Source organism: Stigmatopora nigra, chromosome 16, assembly GCF_051989575.1.
Source record: "Stigmatopora nigra isolate UIUO_SnigA chromosome 16, RoL_Snig_1.1, whole genome shotgun sequence".
Lineage (NCBI taxonomy): Eukaryota > Metazoa > Chordata > Actinopteri > Syngnathiformes > Syngnathidae > Stigmatopora > Stigmatopora nigra.
The window spans coordinates 2,149,709-2,171,067 of record NC_135523.1 but is presented as its reverse complement, the minus strand read 5'-3'; the positions used below and the strand labels follow the sequence as shown (position 1 = coordinate 2,171,067).

At 41.6% G+C, this 21,359-nt stretch overlaps 3 protein-coding genes across 4 annotated transcripts in view; all 3 read right to left on the bottom strand.

Annotated features, from left to right (window-relative positions):
* Positions 1-107: 107 nt before the first annotated feature.
* LOC144209301 (uncharacterized) lies at positions 108-9,548 on the bottom strand. Its single transcript, XM_077735530.1, has 12 exons — positions 9,430-9,548; positions 5,355-5,531; positions 4,498-4,749; positions 3,475-3,984; positions 3,030-3,194; positions 2,674-2,868; positions 2,229-2,290; positions 2,053-2,150; positions 1,700-1,855; positions 1,513-1,620; positions 1,173-1,442; positions 108-702 (listed from the first exon to the last, which is right to left on the bottom strand). The coding sequence occupies exons 3-12, from the start codon at positions 4,650-4,652 to the stop codon at positions 499-501; spliced, it is 1,923 nt and encodes a 640-aa protein (XP_077591656.1). The 5' UTR covers positions 4,653-4,749; positions 5,355-5,531; positions 9,430-9,548; the 3' UTR covers positions 108-498.
* On the bottom strand, positions 5,828-9,386 carry otulina (OTU deubiquitinase with linear linkage specificity a). Its single transcript, XM_077735533.1, has 4 exons — positions 9,314-9,386; positions 6,936-7,110; positions 6,541-6,662; positions 5,828-6,454 (listed from the first exon to the last, which is right to left on the bottom strand). The coding sequence occupies exons 2-4, from the start codon at positions 7,047-7,049 to the stop codon at positions 6,040-6,042; spliced, it is 651 nt and encodes a 216-aa protein (XP_077591659.1). The 5' UTR covers positions 7,050-7,110; positions 9,314-9,386; the 3' UTR covers positions 5,828-6,039.
* A 1,549-nt stretch (positions 9,549-11,097) lies between the features above and the next one.
* pou6f2 (POU class 6 homeobox 2) overlaps positions 11,098-21,359 on the bottom strand; it is a 53,458-nt gene continuing 43,196 nt past the window's right edge. Inside the window, exons 9-13 of one of the 2 annotated variants that reach the window (XM_077735527.1) lie at positions 20,027-20,143; positions 17,297-17,506; positions 16,086-16,242; positions 13,591-13,759; positions 11,098-12,579 (exon numbers count right to left, since the gene is read on the bottom strand). In XM_077735527.1, the coding sequence (XP_077591653.1) occupies positions 12,021-12,579; positions 13,591-13,759; positions 16,086-16,242; positions 17,297-17,506; positions 20,027-20,143 (1,212 nt within the window). In that variant the 3' untranslated portion in view covers positions 11,098-12,020. The remainder of the gene's footprint in view (positions 12,580-13,590; positions 13,760-16,085; positions 16,243-17,296; positions 17,507-20,026; positions 20,144-21,359) is intronic. The other variant, XM_077735528.1, reaches the window with a different exon arrangement.

Below are 21,359 nucleotides of genomic sequence, written 5' to 3'. Positions count from 1 at the left end.
CCAAAAGACCAGAGACCAAACGTCCGTTCACAATTTTTAGATGGATGTCTTCACCTTCCATATTTCCTGCCAGTTTGAAACGCTGAAATAGACGAATGGACACATAATTATTGTGCTTTCGTTTTATTGGATGAGAGGCCACGTTGGACTGGGGGAGGCGGGGCAAGGTTGGAGATGAAGGGCACGCCACATTCATTCACTCTTGTGCATTTTGTTCGTTTCGTATTGATCGTAAGGCAACACGGAGGACCCGGCGGGTCTTTTGGCGGCTGGTGGCTCCCGTCTGGCTTGGCAAAAAGGCAACACGTTACGCACATTAGGGGGTGGAGGGGGGATGGCGACGGACTGACGGACGAAAAAACGCAAGCCCCTTCTTCCCGCAGTAGTCCAGATTCAAAGTATAAGTCATTTGAACGGCCATAATTCCAGCGGAGGTTAAAAAGGAAAAAAGACGGACCTGAGGTTTCCTGGGAGTGATGCAGGAGGAGGACTTCTTTCTCAGCTGGACGCCGGCTGGTCTTTGGGCGGTTGGGCCACGGGCACGTTGTAGTGGCGGTCGTCCTCGGTGACCAAGCTGACGCGGGGCCAGTCGTCCTTGTGCTCGTCGGGGTAGAAGGCTACGAATTCCTCCGTGTTGGCCTTGTACAAGCGGTAAACCTGCAGGGTGCAGCGTAGGGCCCAGCCCAGCAGACACATCTCCACCTGGGCCATAGGGAAAACCGGTTAAGTCAAGGGTGTCAGACTTGGGTTGGTTTGCGTGGGGCAGATTATTTTAGATATATTTAGATGATTTTTTCAATAAATGAATTAAATGAACTGGATTAAAAGCCCTTAATATTCAGTTTTTTTATATATCTAAAACAATGTTTATTTTAGCTTTTTTTGTATATATTTTTAGATTTTACACAATGATTTTTGAACTAAAAACAAAAAAAAATGGATTAAAAAATTGCAATTATTGATCAAAAAGATTAAAAATCAGTAAATATAATATACATCTATACTCTTCATTTTAATTTGATCCTAAAACAAAAAGTCGGCAGTTATCATTTATTTTCTCGGGCCACACAAAATGATGCAGCGGACCAGATTTGGCCCCCGGGCCGCCACTTTGACACCAATGATTTAAGTTCTTCCTACTTCCTTAACGGGGCCACCTTTTTCTCACTAACCTGCTCCACGCCAGCGGCGACGCCCACACGGCTCAAGTGATTGGCCAGAAAAGCCTTTGGGCAGTGGGAGGAGTCCCGCGCAAACAGCAACCAGCAAAAGAGCGGCACATCACGACCGGCTCGCATGTCGGCGTGCAGTTGCGAGGCCTGGCGCATCATTAACAGCTTGAGCGCCTCCAGCATGGCCATCTCCTCCTCGCCGCCTCGGAAGGCGTCGTCCACTAGGCGGCGTCGCTCGGCCGGCGACGGGCACCTCGCCGCCTCCGACCACTACCAAGACGGGAAAAACAAACTTTAAGAACAGAGATTTTTTAAAAAGTAGGTTTTGAGTGGCGGAAACCTTTTTTCGAAGGATCTCCAGGTAACTCTGGAGTCGCTCTGCCACGCCCACTTGGGCTCCATCCTCGCCCGGAAACGTCCATTCGCCTATTAGCTCGGACATGGCTATCTGGGAGTCAAAAAAAATTACGAGAAATTTGAAAGAAACCATAAATAACACCAAAATATGAAGGTAAACTGAGTTTTACCGAGGATTGGTCGCTCTCAGGGTCATCCACCTCAAGCCAGTCTGGCACCTGAGTAGCCTGCGAGAGTACCTGGAACAAGGTAGCCCTCAGGGCGCAGTAGTTATCCCCCCGTACTTGACGGACACCCGAATAAAACTGGGACATCATGGAGTAACCCTGTAAAAAATACACTTATATCAGTCTAGCTTCCATAAATATTGTTGTCAAGAGATGATTAAAATAGATCAGTAATATGGAAAACTGACTTTGAAGTACAAAAAAGAGCCAAGACTATTGGAATCAATGCTAATGAAAACATTCATGATAAATATTTAATACATGTATATATATATTAATTTTAAATTGGGACCCACCTCTCGAATGACCCTACTTTTGGCCGTGTTTCCTCTCCATTCTTTCTGGCTGTATGACATAATGTTGACCACTGGGCCTAAACTGGATCTGGCATCCACTGCGAAGAACAAAAATAAATAAATAGTGTTATGGTCAACATATGTCATTGAAGGCCACATGCTTCAATTGTACTTACTTTCTAATGGCTCTTCTTGAGGTGATGGCAGCTCTGCGGCTATCCCGTAAAGATCTTCTTGGCTGGGGATGGAAAAGAAAAGACTCTCGTTATTGGCTGCCTTTGACGGACATGGACGTCCAATCCATTTTGGTCCAAATAGATGGGATGTCAATCAAATGGCAAACATGAGGTATGATACTTGATTCTTTATATTGTATGATGCTAACTATGTCATAGGGCCATGAGGAAGACTACAAGTGGGCATGCTTTAAATCTTAGGGGCGGAACTTAAAATTTGATTTAATTTTTTTTTATAAATGGATTAAAGGGCCTGAATATTCAGTTTTTTATAGAGCTAAAACAATATTTATTTTAAATTTCTTGGGCCGCACAAAATGATGCAGTGGGCCAAATTTGGCCCCCGGGCCGCCACTTTGACACCGGTCGTGTAGAATAATCACACCTGCTTTTCAAAATGACTTCTTCTACGAGCATCAGGGGCACTTCCGGGACTGGGTCCTCCGACTCCTCGGGATTGCTGACCGCCATCTTGTCCTCGTCGTCCACGATTGGGACGTCCTCGGGCTGACCTCCGCGTGGGTCTCCTCCAGCATGCTGGTCCATGTTTTCCTGCTGGCTTTGCGTGGCTGCATGCGGGCTGCGGAGGGGAAAAACAAACATTGTCACTGCAGTCTATAATCAAGAGAGGTAATGCCAATTGGTCACTGGTATGAGTCTGCCTCCTGGTGGACAGAAGGAGAAGTAGCACGACCACAAGCTAGCGATGGTAGTAGCTCTGAAACCACAAAACCCACTGACCTGCTGGTGTGTTCGGGCGTTGCGGTTGGCATGTCCACGTCGTCGGGGCGTTGCTCTTCGCCACCGTGCGCCGCTTGTGTGGGTTCGACCAGAGTTTTGTGGCTTTTTTCCTCCTGTGGCGATGAAGGGACGCCGTCGTCAGAGTTGTTGTTCACCAAACTCAAACTACACAAGGGAAAAAACAATTGTTAAAAAAAATAAATAAATAAAGTTTTTCAAGAGGCTTGACTTTTTTATAAACCTGGCGGGCTATGATGGTTTAGTTGAAAAACCCACATTTAAAGAAAAGTATAATTTTCCATTCAGACTCATTTGTAAATATCACATACTATAAATATGGATTGTTAATAAAGCAATTTTCATCAGATTAAAATAGATGAGACGTCTATCATTGTCAATGGCCGCAAAAACAAAAAAAAAACATAAGCCAACAGACAAGACTTACCAGTCTGGCTGTACTTTGTTTTCCTGAAATGTTGCATTCAAGGACGCCTCCTGAGTGTCGGGTGAAAACGCCTCTTTATTGCTATGAAGAAGCTCCCTCACCAGTGAGTGGCTTTCCACCATTTTGGCACTATCGTCGCCATCTTGGGGGCAAACTTCTGGCACGCTTTTGCAAGGAGATATTTGGATTTTCTGCGTGTCGTCATTCTGGGTCACAACCTCCGCCGTTAAAAGCGAGCCTACTTCGCCAGCGTCCATCTTTACTTCCTGCTGCAGGACCTCAGATAAGGTTTTTTCATCCATAACAGTCATCTTGTTTTCGTCTCCAGTGTCTTTTTCTACGAATGTGGCAACTTTGTCAGAAGATTCCGGGGACGCTTCAACGACTTCCTTGTGCAGGGTTCCGTTCGACTCCGGCAAAACCGTCTTGGGATCGTCGAATTCGGGGGCAATCGCCGTTTCAACAACCTCCATGTCATCCACTGCTAATGTGTTATCATCCATAGCCTTCCTGGATGGCGTAAAAATAGCACATTAACTCAGACAATATTAAAATTATGACCCAATTTTCATAATACTCCAGAATTGTAGTTAGCTATAAAGCTAACCCAGGTAAACCCAATATGTTTTTAGATTCAAAACTACAGTAATCCCTCGATTATTGCGAATTCACTACTTGGACATTTTATATTTAGTTCATAAAAATATGAAAATCCACACTGATACTCGTAATTACCAATTTGTTATACACAGTTATCTGGGTATAATGACAATTAGGCTTTTTCCGAGTCAATTATGATGACAAAGCCTATGTCCAATTATTATTATTAATATTAATGTAAGCCGAAGCCACTCTTGCTATTGGACTCAGCACTGAAAAAAATATATAATGAAGTGACCTTAATTGGCAATTTTTCGATTATAATGGCCATGTTTGGTCTACAATACAATAACCATGATATTTGAGGGATTACTGCATTATTATTATTTTCCTATTCTACCATGCATCTTAAAGGAAACTCACTTCATATCGTCGTCGTCTTGTGGGCCGCACGTGCCTTCGACCGCCGCCGCCACTTGGCCAGCAGACCCGGCGAGTTTGACGTCATCTTTTAGTAAACCGCTTCGCTCCTCGACGCTACCGCAAGGACTCTTGGGTCGACAGCAGCAGGCCCCCATCAGAGTCCTCCCCTTGTTGCCCGGGTGGCGGTCAGGCGGGGGCCCCAACGGAGTCGCCTTGGCTGCTATAATGGCGGCTCAACACGGGCTCTCGTACCTGAAAAGCAGAAGTGGGCAATAAGGCCTTGCTTTTAGAGAACAATGTACTTTGAGTTTTTAGCATACTTCACTATTTTTCTTCTGGTATGTTTGTGAGGGAGAAACACTAGTCTAACTCCACTACAATTACAATTATTACAATTATTGTTAGAAGAAATTCCTTATAATGTAATGAACCAAGTTCTCATAAAACATACATTACAACAATGTAATGTCACATAATTGTTGAAAACGACGACAGGAATGAACAATTAGGTGACGTCATTAATTTGGTTTCTACATTAACAACACGCATACCACACATTCAACATTTTTTGTATAACTTTAACGCGCATTTCCACACACCGCCTGTCAAACAACACGGACCATAGTCAAGTGTCAAGTAATAAAAGATATATAAACGTCGAAGTTAAGGTTTCAAAATGACAAGGAATACCTCGGGCGGCAGTTCAAAGTGTAGGTACATTAAGTGCAGGTGTTGCTTTGATTTAATTAGCCCGCGCGAAGCTAACTAGCAGGCTAGCACCTTGGTGAACTTCAACGAGCCAAACACGCCGCCCGGACCGAAAGAACACCGCGGCATTGCTGTTCGTTTGTACTCACGCCAGACTGTGGTGCTAGGCTGGAACATTGTTTTGTTAGGGGCTCGAACACGGTGTTTCTGTAGGTGCGAGCCCCGGAGTAGCATTAATATGGAGGGAGCACCGAGGGTCACGGCTCCGGGTTGACGCGGGTGACGTCATCACTGGATGCGCCGAGCGGTGCTGCGTTCAAGTCCGCCTAGGAAATGAGACACATGTAAACATTAAGCACGTTGTGGGCTGCTGCTATTATTATAACGTACACTTAACTTTACAATCTGATTTAATTTCATATGTAGTTGCATTTGAACTTCAACTTCATAAAAATATAAAAAGCCAGAATTTCAAACTGACCAAGAATAATATTATAAACTACTACAATAATATATTTAAACTAATACCTTCATGGGAGCCCAGTTTTCCCACAATTATAAATACTAGTAAATGTAAACCCTCTTATCTCAAATATCTCAATTTAAATAAATTGAGTGGGTATCCTTATCACCCTTGTGTGTTTTAATAAGAAAAATAGAACTGTACAATATTTGGCTACTTACAAACATAAATACAACGTACAACATGCATAGTTAATGCATTAATTGTACTCTATACACTGTGCCACGAGGGGGCAGTAAATCAACACAATGAAGACTGAAAAGCATCTGGGCGAACATATTTGATCCCCTAGCAGTCATAATATACATTTATTAAATTTTCTCCAGTTCATTGATGTGTTCCATCAGCTCCCGAGGCAACCCAAACTCTGACACGATATCCCTGCAACTCTGCACCAGCTCGCTGAATGGCGCTCCACGGTCCGAAGAGGAACTATCGCCACGGGCCGAATGTATAGTTTGGGAATGCTGTGAAGATTCCGTGTCCATTTCCTCCTCTTGCTTACAACAGTCGCTTTTTTGGCATCCACCTGTCGGGCACTTGACCTCCAGGTCTTCCATGCTCTCCATCATGTCGTCAACACTGGGTGGCGGAAGCTTTTCCATGGCCTTCATGATTTCTGTCACGATGGAGTCTTCGTGGAGGGAAACACGCTGAAGGAGGTCCGTGACGGAGTCGGGGAAGGGCTCGCCTTGATGCTCCGCTTGGTACCAGCTGCCGATTGCACTGTTGTGGAGTGAAAACAAGTTGTTACATGGGGGTAAAAAAGTACAAACATGACATTTTGAAGTGAACGACGAATGTCACGTCACCATACAATCCCTCGGAGGCGGCCGACAGCCACCGTTTTGGCAGCTCCTTCCTGGAAGCCCTCCTTGAAGCCCACCTCCAGGGCAGAGTCTTCACCAGCATCAGCACCGTCCACATAGCCGTCCTGACCACCCAAAAAAAGCAACACATTAAACCCAAACTCCACATTCAATAATAAAATGTAATAATATTAATTGAAAAAAATCACAACAATTACAAAAAAAATGTAACTTTTTTTTCAAAACGTATAAACTACATTTTTTTGGCTAACATGCGAGTTTTTGTTTTCTTTTAGTCATGACGCACCTAATAAACCCGGAAGTGGTTTCGGTTGTTACTCGTGTTAGCCAAAAAAGCACAACCAAAAGTAAAGTAGCATGAATAAAAAAGGTCTTACCCTTAATCTTCTCTTCATGTTGTTGGCCCATTCTTTGCTTGAAATGCCAAGTTCGTCCGCGTTCTCTTCAAAAACGTCGCCCACGCCGTTTGACGCAGCTTTAAACCAAGACATTGTCGGCAAGTCGGCATGGGAAACGCGTTATGACAACGGAAGAGGGCTACTTCTTCTTCGCCTGTGCATAAGTAGAAAAAGTCTGCTAGGCTCGAGCGCCCTGTGGAGGAAGTTTGACATAAAACCTTGGAGGTTTAATATAGGAGGAAATTCAGCAGAGGGCGCCATAGCACCGCTGTCAACGTCAAAAGCTCAACAGCGTTATTAAAACCTTTTATGTGACGACATCGTTATATGACAAGAAATCGTCAGGAGTTTTAAACAAATCATTTAAATTGAATTATGAATTTGTCAAAACTACTCCCAACAAATTCAGCAACATCAGCAAACCACTAATAAAAACTCATGTCTACATTATTAACATGTTGTTGTGCTTCCATAAATCATGTATTATTTTGCCTTGATGTTATTATGACTACCAAACAAACCCTCATGATTAATTAATTGGTGTCCGGTGCATCTTTTCTTTTTCCTATTTCACTTTTGGGTAGTCATCAATAATATATTCCGGCAGGGTGCACTCAAAAGACAAATTCCTTGATTCGATCATAAGTTATCTTGAAGACAAACACTGAAACAAACAGACAACAATAAAATTTCTGCCTTCAATAAAGAAAAAAAACGCTCATTAACTGCCTTTTAAAGCCATATGTCTATTCAATTCGAAAAAAAACATTGTCGCTACCCTGTGGACAACAAAGGTACTGCACTCAAACTATCAGAAATAAACAAAACGCCCAACTAATACCCCTAAAAATAAATAAATAACATTTCTCCTTTTCCCCCCAGTCCCCTCAATTTCCCAGCGTGTTGATTTTGGCCATCTAATGGCTCGTCATTTGTCCCCGGAATTAATCCTCGGAATCAAAACAGATTTTCCAGGGGAGCAATCTTCCATCAAGTATTGATTTTTTTTTTACCCACACTGACCGAGCCTGTACTCCCTAATTTAAGATGACAGGCCGGCAGCACAATGGAGCACCTTGGGAGCTCTTCCTCATCTTCCTCTTCCTCCTTTACGATAGATTGCCAGGTTACACGACTCAAAGTACACCCGCACTTTCACATATAGCTACACATCTATTTAAAAAAAAAAAGGTGCAGCCGTCATTACGAGTGATTCACGCCCCCCGTCGGTCATTTTCAAGAGGGTTGTCATCATGGTGGAGGCTAAATGAGAAGGTAACAACCACTAGGTTTGCTTTTCAGACGGTCACTGACTTTTTAAACCCAAAAATAAACTATTTTTGCCATCAACAAGGAACAAACTTAGGCCTATCTGCAATCAAGCGCTAAAGTGAGACCACAAAGTAATCTCAAATCCAATTGATGCAAATAACCATGACGGAAATAAACGGCCAACTGTAATTGCGCTTGTAAACGGTCGCCTGAACGCTTCAACCTTGAAAAAAGGACAAAGTAATATTTCTCCGCCTCCATTCTGCACCATTTTGGTGTCGGACGTGCAGTCAAACGTTCTATTTGGGCGCTTTTGTTGCAAAGAGGCGGAAGAAGTGAAGACGCGTAAACACTTTCACACTTGGAAATCCTTCAGTGACGCTTTTGTTGCCTCCAAGAGAGAAATAAAAAGAAGAGAAAACTTCCAGTTGTATAAAAGTACACCCCAAAATTAGGATGACATCTCATCATTTGTAAATAAAACTAAGAATTCATAGAAACCAGTTACAGTTTTACAGATGAATGAATATTTGAAAAAAAAGTCTAATAATTAATTAAAATAAATGAATTAATTTTGGCCACTATAACAACATTAAGTCAATGTTAGTTTAAAAATCTACGTTCAATTCAGCATTGTCATTAGTGTTGTCACATTATGATGAAAATGCTTAATTTGCATGACTATGGCAGTTTAATTGACATCTTTCAGAAAAAAATGACTTTTCAGGAGTAAAGACGATTTGAGATATTTTATTTTAATATTAGTAACTCCTCTTCTAATACCCTTGAAAATAATCCCCCGTTAAGTATATTACGTTAAGTATATTTCTGACAAAATGGCCGTTGTTTGCGTCGCAATGTGATGACGCGCCCGAGTGGAGCGAGATAATGGCGGTCAACCATTTACAATTGGTAGTTAATGCAAAACGACGACAGACCAAGACAGAAGTATAAATCGATCTAAAACATAGTCAATAGGCAGAGCGAATCTTTGGTTGGTCACATAAAGTTAATTTAGAATATTAAGTGACAACGTTGTGGCACACCAAAAGCACATGTTAGCATTTAACATAGCTTACGCTAACCTTTCGCAAAGACGCAGGTCTATCAATTAATGAACTCATAATAGGTAATATAACTAACTAATAAATCACAAGCACATAGCACGACTGGATAAAGATAAAAACATGAATTAACTTACATGATTACGTGGGTAGCACTTTGATGAGAAGATAAAGTTGTTTGTGTCTCAGCTAAATGAATTTCTCCTTCGTTGGAAACCGTCTTGTTATGAGGCGACACTGCCGCCTTGTGGCTGGTGGAATACTGTACACAAGCAAAGAATAATTCCAAAGTACATACATACTACGTTTCTGCTGCAAAACTAACTCTTGAAATACAGAAAAAAGCAGGTCAGCAAGTTGAATGTCGCAATTAAAATGGCAAAGAAAAGAACTTTAAAACCTGTCAGCCATCACCGACTCGAAATCCTTGAAAAGTAAAAAGCATCCGTCTTAATATTAATAATGTATCCGCTGTGGCTGCTTTTTTTGTATGAGTATTATTTGATTATTTCCAAGATGTCGTGTTCAAAGCCGTCTTCACCAGTGACGTGTCAAACTTTTCAAAAGCATTTTCTTTGCAGATATTTCTTTGCTTTTCTGCTGCCTGCTTGTCGACGAGAGGCCAACCGTCTTGACTGACCCTCCCTCCTCAATAAAAAATACATAAATTCATCTTTGAATTTGTTCATAAATGATGTTTCCCATAGGGTGACGTGCTCGCATTTACTGGGGGTGATGTAAAGAGGCGGCGAGGTCACTTTAACTCGGCTTTTTTGCTAAACGCTTCTTTTGTGAACTTTCCAAGAGATGCTAACATGATTTTTTTCCCTTTAAGGCTATTTATACTGCATCTTATTCAATATGTTTCTTTTGCTGACCTGTATCAAACAAAGGCAAAAAAACATCTTAAATATTTGGATGTAAGGAGCTTAAAACGACAACAACAGGCTGTGTACATTGAAATAATGATATAAAAAGGAAAATTGCTAAAAAAAATAAATACATGTCTACAAAAAATTAAAAATTACAATGTGTTATGGTGGAAATCATAAAAAAATATATTACAAATCAGTCCAGCCAGAATTTTTAGTCGTTTTTTTAATATAAATAAACCAAAGGCAAAAAAGTGCTGCTTTAGTAAATGACCAAAACAAATATTGCTTCATTATAGATTAAATACAGTTTATTATCATTAAAAAAACAAAAAAACCCCTCTGCAGAATATTTGCGCTTTGGTTTAAAGTTGGTTGACTGCTTCAAAAAAATAAAATTAAATTAAAAAGTCACCCTAAAAAGTAGTTTTGGGGATTTGCTTGTATGTTGTTGTGGGAAAAAAAAAATCCCAAATAAATAACGTGAGGTAAACGTGGCACCGTCTGTACAGAATTATTTTTCTTTTTGAGTCAAGATTGTCATTTTGGTGAAAATTTTCTGTACAAATGTGCATAACAAGTCGACAACTTTGGTCCGGGCCACACAAAAAGTAGTCAAATGCCACAAAAAAATGAAATAAACCAAAACTTGGCACTAATTGAGTGAAATATCCCAAAACAAAACGTTTCTAATGGGTCAATTTGACCCAACATTTTTCCATAAAGTGTTATAAATGGAAAACACTGAAAAAAACAAAAGAAAAAAATATTAAAACAAAATTATCATCACATTAAAGTATTTTGGTGAGTGTAAGAATCCATATTTTGGGCCGATGTTGCCATGCAGAAAAAAGCGTGACATGCAAATATCGCCAATATTTCCATTTTTTCTTCTAAAAAAAAACAAACAAAAAAATTCAAAGTATTTTCAGTCATTTTTGGTTTTCTTTTTGTTAAAATCGATCCGATTCCAGTTGGAAAAAAGTCCTTGATGTGACGTCCTTTGGGTTCTTTGGCAATCGGGGTTGACGTCAATATCACTTTAGAAATAGCTGCAAAAGTTGTACAAAGTCAACATGAAATATTATTTCTAAGTATTTTTGATTATTATTATTATTTTTTTTTGGTGTGACTGCCAGGTGGGAATTGTATTTACATAGAAAGAAGCCAGGAGGAAAAAAGGGGGCGCTTAAAGCTTGCGTCTGCGCGTACAAATGTAAAAATGTAAAGCACGTTTACATTAGAAAAGTACTTTTGGATGCCACATACTTTGGTAAATAGTGTTTTCATTTGGTATGTTCACCCCCCCAAAACCCCCCAACATCTCAAATGCTTTGACCTGGGAACGTTTTTTTGTATGGAGGTACCTTGCCATAAGAGTGTAATATGGAGGTCAAGTTCATTAGGGAAAAAATTCCCTTCTTTTCCTTTGTTTTTTGCGGGGGATATTTACATTGCGATTCCATCACTGCCCTCCTGTGGTCGTTTTAGGGAATTACAGTTGATTTTCCTAATACGGATGATTTAAGGTCCGTATTTGATGGGAGGAATTTCTAAATGGTGAGAAAGAGAATAGATGACAAGAATGAAGTTATAAAATATGAAATAAATAAAAAAAATGATGAAATATCCTCAGTTTAAAATGTAATTTTGACTTTTTATAGCCTTAATTTTGAAGGCCGACCACAATACGGCATGGTACTTTCCTCCTCCGTGGTCCGAATCTGACGTCCATCGGTCAAAGCACCTCCGTAGTCCGTCCCAGCGTCGTAATCTCATATTTTTTTCTTTTTGTTTTAGTATTTTCTCTCTTTGAAGTGAAAAATCATGAGTTTTTTCTCCCGGGGTCATCACTTTCATTTGGGGACGTCACGGAGAGGGTCCCCCAGATCCATGTCCAGGTCCAAGGCGGACGGTGGGGGCGGCGGCAGGATGCCGGCTCCTCCCCCGACCCCGCCTCCCGGCACCTCGGGTTGCTTGAGGCGCTTGATAGTATTCTTGAGCGCCTGGCGCTTGTTGCAGAACCAAACGCGAACCACCTCGCGGTCGTAGTTGAGCTTCTCGGCGATCTCGGTCATTTCCTGACCCGACGGGTGAGTGTTCTTCTCAAAGTGGGCGTTGAGGATCTCCAGGGCCTGCGGCGTGAAGGAAGTGCGGCGCTTGCGCTTTTTGGAGGGCTCGCTGCCGATAAAGTCGGTCAGGTTCTGCATGCCGGAACGGTGGCGGGCCTCAGCCTCGGCCATCCAGCGCTCCAGAACCGGCTTTATCTTCTGTGCGCTTTTAGGGGTGATGTCCAACTTCTCAAACCTGGCAGGATATAAAAGGCCAGGGTTCAGTTTGCCGGTCAGACTGCTAGCTATCGTGTTCTCTTGGGCTTCCTGCGGTAGGAAAAAGTGGCTTCTCAGGATGGTGTGTCTGGGGAGAGTCGAGAACAACAACAAAAAAAACAAGCTTACTTAAAAGGTGCCCGCCCACAAAAATAAATCATAAAATTAAATTAATACTGCACTGTAGCTCCAAATGTACGTCGTCAAAACGTAAAAAAATAAACGTATTTAAGTACAGAGTGACCACTAGCTCATTAAAATTCAAAAAGGAGGTCAAGTGAGCAGTACAAACAACAAGTATGTCTATTTTTCTTTCACATTTTATGCAAGATATGTTTTTTTATCCTTAAATTTCATTCATAAATGTTAAAATAATAAATCCCTTATTTTTTTGTGACAATAAAGTCTTTTTGATGAATTATTTTAAAATGTATGTTTTTTTCCTTTAAATTTCATTCAAAAACGTTAAAATAATTATGGTATTTCCTCCATATCACCTTATATTTTCATGCAATGTCTAATTTATGCGCATATAAGCCCTGCCTTCAATTCAATCCTACTTTTTTTGTGATAAATACAGTATTTCCACTAAATTATTTTAACATTTTTGCACGTTTTCTAACAATTATTTCCAAAAAGCTACAAATGTTAGCTAGCGCTTTCCAAACACGTTACATTTTCTAACAAATTTCCATCTTTTGACATTCTAACCCTTCTATATTCACGCTATTTGTATTACAATATATAAATAATATAATCAGAGTAAGACATGAGCACTTAAAAGACGGGCACGTCACCTTTCGTGTCTCCCGCGTATGTGTTTATTTTCCAAGCTAATGGCTTTTAATGTATGTCATAAATATTTGAATTATGGCTGCCGGTTAATATTTGATGACGGGACTGTTTGACATTAGGTAGGAGGAGGGGCTTAGGGGGTGGGGGCTTCACATTTTATCCGGCGTTTGATGTTGACGCCATGAAATTTTTAAAGGTTCCCCTCGTAAATAAAGTACAGGTGTTGGAATTTTTAAAAATAAATATAGCATGCAGACCGTGGACGGGCCGAGACGTCCAATGACGATGGGCGGGGCTTCCTCACCTGCAGATGGCCGACTGGCTGTAGGCGGGGCCTTCGGCGGCGCTGAGGGCTTGACCCACCTGGGTCTGGGTGAGGCCAAGGGATAGACGGCGGATTTTGAAGGCTTTGGCGAACTCGCGGATTTCCTCCAGGTTGACGCCGTCCACCTCGCTGGGGGCCGTCTGGGGGTCTGCAAGACAGAGAGGGGTCATGACCTTTCAAGTTTCATGTCATCATTTTGTATTCTAAGCGATTAGCAAAAAAAAAAAAAAAAAAAGAAAAAAAATTGCATAGCAAAATATTGAAGAGTAGGTGAATAACCGCCATGTTTGGACAGTGCTTTTATACTTGAATCTTATATGGAATGTTAAAATCTTACTTAATAAACTCCATCTAGTGGCTAATGAAATCATCCCTAATTGTTTTATTCCCCATTTTAGGCTTGTATTATTGTAATTTTACTATAAACCAGAGTTTAGGAAACTATTCCACAAAGTGGCTGTGACTTTACATTCCAAGCCATGAAGAGGAAACCTTTTCCACAATACTAATGTCCTACAAGTCCAATTAGTGGATTGCAGTCAGGTGCTCGTTTTCAGCCCAACCCCCGATGGTCAAAGTGTTCGTCCCGTTCTGAATCGGTCAAGGAAAGGAAAAGCTGCAAGCCACCCTACCCCACCCCCGCCCAGTAGTCCTCAAGGATCACTCTGCCCTCCCTCCCTGCTATGAACTGACGACTTGCTATAGTATTGAGGAACTTCTTATATTTATCTGGCAGACCTGAGTCACAATATGGCCAAGTATTACCATACTCAAAAACATCCATATAAAAATATAGATGTTTTCATCACATTGTCAACAATAAACGTCCAAATCTATTTTTAACCGAGTTAAACTGGCTTTAATATAATAGCCATTTTAGCCAATATGACTCTCAATCTATTAGAATGAGGCATTGTGTTATTTTTAAAAGCATAGTACTCCTACAAAACTGGGAATCATTTTTTTTAAACATGACATCTTTTCCACAATACTAATGTCCTACAAGTCCAATCAGTGGATCGCAGTCAGGTGCTCGTTTTCGGCCCAACCCCCGATGGTCAAAGTGTCCGTCCGTTCTGAATCGGTCAAGGAAAGGAAAAACTGCAAGCCACCCTACCCCACCCCCGCCCAGTAGTCCTCAAGGATCACTCTGCCCTCCCTCCCCTGCTATGAACTGACGACTTGCTATAGTATTGAGGAACTTCTTATATTTATCTGGCAGACCTGAGTCACAATATGGCCAAGTATTACCATACTTAAAAACATCCATATAAAAATATAGATGTTTTCATCACATTGTCAGCAATAAACGTCCAAATATATTTTTAACCAGGGTAAACTGGCTTTAATAATATAAGAATTTTAGCCAATATTGCTCCTAATCTATTAGAATGAGACATTGCGTTATTTTTAAAGGCATAGTACTCCTACAAAACTGGGAATCTTTTTTTTTAAACATGACATCTTTTCCACAATACTAATGTCCTACAAGTCCAATCAGTGAATCGCAGTCAGGTGCTCGTTTTCAGCCCTACCCCCGATGGTCAAAGTCTCCGTCCGTTCTGAATCGGTCAGGGAAAGGAAAAGTTGCAAGCCACCCTACCCCCGCCCGGTAGACCTCAAGTATCGCTCTGCCCGCCCCTGCTGCAAAAGAACTTCTCACATTTATTTGCCAGACCTGAGCTGCAATTTGACCAAGTATTACTGTACTTAAAAACATCCATATAAAAAAATATATATATATTTTTAACATTTTGCATTTGAAAAGCGGCAATAAATGTCTAATCTATTTTTAACCAGGGTAAACTGGCATTAATAATATAGCCATATTTTAGACAATAATACTCTCAATCTATTAGAATGAGGCATTGTGTTATTTTTAAAAGTGTAATTCTCCTAAAAAAAATGGGAATTTAAACATGACATCTTTTCCACAATACTAATGTCCTACAAGTCCAATCAGTGGATTAGAATCAGGTGCTCGTTTTCAGCCCTACCCCCGATGGTCAAAGTGTCCGTGTTGGATCGGTCAGAAAAGGAAAAGCTGCAAGGCACGGCAAGCCACCCACCCCACCCCCGACGTGTCTATTTTGACTTGGAGGCTGGCTTTAACAAAATAGCCATTTTAGCCAGTATCACTCTCAATCTAATGGAATGAGGCATTGTGTCATTTAAAAAAAACATAGTTCTCTTACACAAATGGGAATATTTGTCATAAAAATGGGAATATTTGTCTTAAAAATGGGAATGTTTATCATTAAAAATGGGAATATTTGTCTTAAAAATGGGAATATTTGTCTTAAAAACGGAAATATTTGTCTTAAAAATGGAAAATTTGTCTTGAAAATGGAAATATTTGTCTGAAAAATGGGAATCTATATATTTTTTGAATAGCGACCCCATACCACAATAAACAAACACCCCAAATAAGCCCAACAGACATAACGCATCACAAAAGTATAAAGACGACTTACTGCTGACGAGTTGTCCCACACTGAGCGCCGAGGACGAAGACGAGCTGGACGAGGCCGAGGACGGTTGCTGGAGGGGGCTGTGGCGGTGGGCCGGGTGCAGCAAGCCGGCTTGCGAGGACGAAGAAGATGGCGATGACGACGCCTGTCCCGCCTGACTCTGAAAACAAAAAGTTGTCTGCCATTAGACTTTTATGGCTGCCATCTCTCAATACACGGGATAACAATGTCCTTTCATGTTTCATTCCGCTTTGCGCTGCGCTTTTACAACGGCGAGACAGGCGTGCATTGTCGCTTTAAAAAAAAAAAGATGGCTGGCTATTAATTATTTTGGTTTGTTTGCTTGCGTTAGCGTCGACTTGTCACGATGGCGGCTGTTGACGGGCCGCTAGAGTTATCGAAGCTCGATTGGAAATATTCCAGACGGCAGAGAGCTGACAAGCGTAAAGTATTCCGCTCGCCGCTTTCAAGTGGAGAGCCGGCGCTAAATATTGTTTACAGACGCAATCATTGGCAATTAAACGGACACTTTGGGGAAGTTTTAGCGCGTTGCTCGATAACGTTTACGTTGTCAAGAACCTCCCATGGAGATATAAAAATAAAAAAAGGAAACTTTGAGCTATTTTGGGGGCTTCAAATTGGTTTATGCTAGCAGCTTCAAATTGGTTTATGCTAGTAGCGATGACACATTCGATTTTAGCTATTGGCTAATGACTTTTAAACCTTGGGGGGTATTTTAGCTAGTGGCTAAAGTTAAGAAGTGGCTAGTCTCCACTTGGATGTCTAGTCAAGTTGTTTTTTGTTAGCTTTAGGCTAATTTTATTGTACTTTTGGGGCACTTTGTGTACATTTTGGGGCATTTGACATCACTGTGCATCCATTTTGGGGCATTTCACGTCACTTTATGTCCATTTTGGGGCAATTGACGTCACTTTCCGTCTATTTTTAGGCAGTTGACATCACTTTTTGCATATTTGGGCTAATTTCTATTGCTTAAAAGGCATTTCAGAGCATCTTTCTATTAATTTTGGGGTATTTTTAGGGGTTTTCTTTCTTCCTAAAGATGCTTGGTTGCTATTGACAACCATGGACGTCCAATCAATGGGTAAATAAACAAATGTGGTACCCTTGAGCTAATTGTGGATTAGCCAATTGAACGAGGAAGTAAGATTTTCAAGGTGGAATTAGCTATTAGCAGTTAGCATTGGGCGTACCTGGTGTCCGGGTTTGATTGGCGACAGCGTGATTCCCTGGGTGTTGATGACGGGCAGGATCTGATTGCCGATCACCGTGGCGATGATCTGCCCTTGAGCGTTGGTCAGGAGCTGAGGGGTAATCGGCGGCACCTGCAGCGCCGGGTTGCCTCCCCCTGATTGGCCCGAGGGTCCTGCCGAGTTGGCTAGCAGTGGAATTGTTCCAATTATCTACAACAAAACAGAAGAAAAAGGAAAAAAACACAAACATGACTTTTGTTCAGTTGAAAGAAGACATGTTTTTGCGCTATAAGAAAATCTTAAACTGTTTTTAGACTTTAATGACTGCCAAAAAATGCATTAAAAGGAATGATTTTGGTTTTCTGATTAAAATTGTACATTAAAAGTGACATTGAAGGGAATCCTGGCTTATTTTTTTTGTTTTTTCCATGTCGGCGGAGACACACAAAGACACTTAAACACACTCAGACGTGGATTGTCCTAACGCGGTCAGCGGTGTGCACCGCTACGCACAAATCTACGCGCAGGTATTCCGTGTTGACCTTTGCGCCACTGCGTCCCAAAGCCTTCCAAACCGCTAATGCGTGTTTGCCTTTCTTTTGGTGGCTGCTTTTGCGGCTCATTGGAAAGACGGGAATGGCGGTGGGAGGGATGCCCATTACCTCCAATGTGGACATCGACGTCTAATTCATTTTGAATCGGGCCTTTTCTTTAACAAAATTATTTAGTTGTTATTTTTATTTCATCCAAAAGGGGAGAATGAATCAAATTGATTGTTAAAGTAAAAAAAAAAAAATGCAGCACGTTGGTTAAGTGGTTAGCAGGTCCGCTTCGCAGTTCTGAGATCGAGGGTTCGAGCCCCATTTTCCCAGATCCTGCAATTAAATAAGGTTAACTAAGACTTAATACATTTCAGAGAAGAGTCCATAATCCCATTTAGTTTTCAAATATTTTTCAAATTAAAAAGCTAACCTTATTAACGTTGAATTAGCATTTATTTGAAGTATTAATACAAAAGTATAAAACCTAATTAATCCCTATTTGAGCTCCATATATCAACTATATCTAAGAACTACAAACAAGTTAGCTTCCATTGAAATCCATTCAAAGCGGGAGGTCCGTTTTATGCTAACGCGCTACGATAATTGCCTTCCGATAAAGCTAGCTTGGCATGCGTCCCCCCCCCCCTCCTCGGGCCCCCCGTCTCCCTCCTCTTGACATAATCGGTGGGACGATCTGTAATTCACCCTGGCCACGGCTCATTTGCTTACGTTGCTTCGCATTAGGCGGCGTATAATTTATCTCTCCCCCGCTCGCTGTTCTTTCCCCGCCACTTAGCATATTTTATGACCAACGCCACCCCCGCCCCTCCATTTTTGCACGCGGGCACGACGGGGGGAACTTGTTCCGCTCAATTATTCATGGGTGTCGCGTGGCTAAGTGCTTGTAGCGTACGCGTAATAAAAAGTGCGTGACAGCTTCCTTCCCAATACGCTTATGATGACACTCGTTTAGGGAGCTCATATTTAAGTAACGCCGCTTAATGCGTTCGTCACGGAGACGGACGGACGGTCGGGGGGGTGATGACGCTTTAGTGTGTTTTTTTTAGGGAAAAAGTATTTTTTTGTCCTGTGACGTTGGTTCAGTGGATAGCGCCTAGGCCTCGCTGTTCTGGGGTCGAGGGTTCGAGTCCTAAATGGTCCTCACGCCATGGAGTTGTGGCATGTTCTCTTTGGGCTTGCATGGGCTTTTTCTGGGTACTCCAGTTACCTCCCATGCCTAAAAAAACATGCTAGGTGAGCTAGTTGAACATGCTAAATTGGCTAATTGTAGCTATGATTGGTTGTTCTTTGTCTTCTTGTGCCCTGCGATTGGCTAAAAAATAAAAGTCTCCAATTTCAAGGCATTGTGGCAATATTGCATGATTGTTACCCAGTTTTGAAGTGGATCAGAACGACCAATCCCGCTTTCAAGTACACGGCGTGTGATGTGGTATTTTTCCGGGGCGGTCCCCTCTGTCTGAATAATGAGTTTGTGGGGGGTGGGGGGGGTGTCAAAGGCCGTAGCCGGGGGCTTTGACCGTCTCGGTGACCTGATTGTGTCAGCCGCTGTCAGGCGGGGCCAGACGCCGCCGAAGCCCGCGGCGGGTCGGACGCGGGTACGTAAGCCCGCCTGCCGTTTGGGTGGGAGGGGGGTGGTTCGCCATCCACTAGCCGCCCCGCTCCATACCGTCTCATTAGCTGCGTTTATCGTCAAGGACGACCTGCGCGACCTCCGTGTATAATAGCTAACGACCCAAAAAAGTTTCCTGAAAATAGACGGGTTCTCCTATTTTGAAAGAAACTGAACGAATATATGAATTAAACTATATAAGGAAGCCATTTAAATATAAGAAATATCCAAAAGTACTACAAAAATGGCAAAAAAACCCATTGGAATGCTAACTAGCTTTAGCACATTTAAATATACATGAGTAGTCAATGCTAATTAGCTTTTATACATTTAAATATAAATTAGTCATTATCATTTTCTTTTAAATATGTGCTAACATCGATCATCTATCTGAAAATTGGCGTCCAATCAGTTTGTCCCGGGAGGCTCGGCAGCGAATGAAGGCCCCCCCGTCGATTTCCAACAGAGTTACCCAAAACCCATTTACAAGTAAACTCATTTTAAGTTAGCTCGGTTTGACATGGTCGTGAGAAGGTTAAGGCAGTAGGGGGCGCTCACCTGGCCTTGCGCATTGGTCACCAGTTGTCCACCACCGTGCAGATTGGACAGGGCGTTGCCGAAGACTTGAGAACCGGCGGCAAGAGATCCCATGGCGGCGGCCAGAGGGTTCAACGCCTGAAAAACAACAACAAAGACTTAGTTATAGTGTTATGTTAAGACTTTGAGTGTGCATAACATAGGAAAATGTCCGTCAAAATGAAGTCTATTCGGCCATATTGGAAGTTGCCATTCATTGAGCTCATTGGGTTATGTGGGGCCTCCCGCCGCATATTATTGCACTTTCTCAAATCAAATGATGGTGGAAAAAAAAGAGAAGAAAAATCAATACTTTTTCATTGACAGTAAAGGTTAAGCACATTAAGAATGACACCGCATTTGTCTTATGAAATCATATTTCATGTCGGCGGCTTTGCTAAAATTGCTCGTGATTGATATTGCCCGGGAAAGTCATCCACTTTTTTTTCTTCTTTTATTGTCTTTTTATGTCTTCTTTGGAGAAGAGTGGCTTTTTACAAAGGTTGAAATTTGGCGCTAATGGACTATTTTCACCTAAAAAAAAAGACTTAAGTGTTAAAAACCCACTGAAAATATTGGTTTATTTGTTAGACTATTTTTGGCATTAAAATTTTCTAACATATTCTTCTATATTATGAAGTTTCTTTTACAAAACAGTCAGAAAAAAAGTTCTTTAAAACCTAAAATAAAATGTTTCAATAGAATAAAACGTTTCCAAAATCATTCCATAACAATGGACTATTTTCAATTTCACAATAAACCCAATTTTTAATCCAAAAACTGATTTTCAAGTCATTCAACTATACTACAATACATTAAAAACAAACATTTCTTCCTCCTATTAGTATCTAATATTTAATTTGTATTTCCCTCCACAGAATTTAGAAATCCTGAATACCACTCATTTTACTTTGAAAAAAAAACTAAATCTAATTAAACAGGAGGGCAGGTGTATTGGACAAATCTCCAATAGCGACTACATTTTCTCCCTTTGTGCTTTTTTGGCTTTATTTGGTGGCGTGTGCGTGTTTCCGCGTCTAAACAGGTGATTTTCCGCCACGGCGACTCCTCGGCGGGAGGGATCCCGCCACGCCGTTTGCGTGTGTCGGAGGAGATAAACAACGTCACGGCGTCGCGTTTACGTCTGGGCGAGCTATTTTCCTAGCGTAGCCGGCGCTACGAGACGCTAAATTCATAGCACTTTGTTTTAAGCGGAGGGCCGGCCGCGTGTAATCTTCCAAATGGCGGCAACGGCGACTTGGCGACCGCTCGCTGGGAAGCTAAAATGGCTTCACACAAAGAAAGCTGCTCTTTC

Bases quoted from the DNA above. Each gene is read 5' to 3' on its own strand.
- LOC144209301 (XM_077735530.1), bottom strand. From the start codon at position 4,652: ATGGGGGCCTGCTGCTGTCGACCCAAGAGTCCTTGCGGTAGCGTCGAG. The intron at 3,195-3,474 runs GTAAGTCTTGTC...TCCCTTGTGTAG, and splicing joins AACAAAGTACAGCCAGACTG to TTTGAGTTTGGTGAACAACA. The intron at 1,856-2,052 runs GTGGGTCCCAAT...TATTTTTTACAG, and splicing joins AAAGTAGGGTCATTCGAGAG to GGTTACTCCATGATGTCCCA.
- otulina (XM_077735533.1), bottom strand. From the start codon at position 7,049: ATGTCTTGGTTTAAAGCTGCGTCAAACGGCGTGGGCGACGTTTTTGAA. The intron at 6,663-6,935 runs GTAAGACCTTTT...TTGGGTGGTCAG, and splicing joins ACATGAAGAGAAGATTAAGG to GACGGCTATGTGGACGGTGC. The intron at 6,455-6,540 runs GTGACGTGACAT...ACTCCACAACAG, and splicing joins CGCCTCCGAGGGATTGTATG to TGCAATCGGCAGCTGGTACC.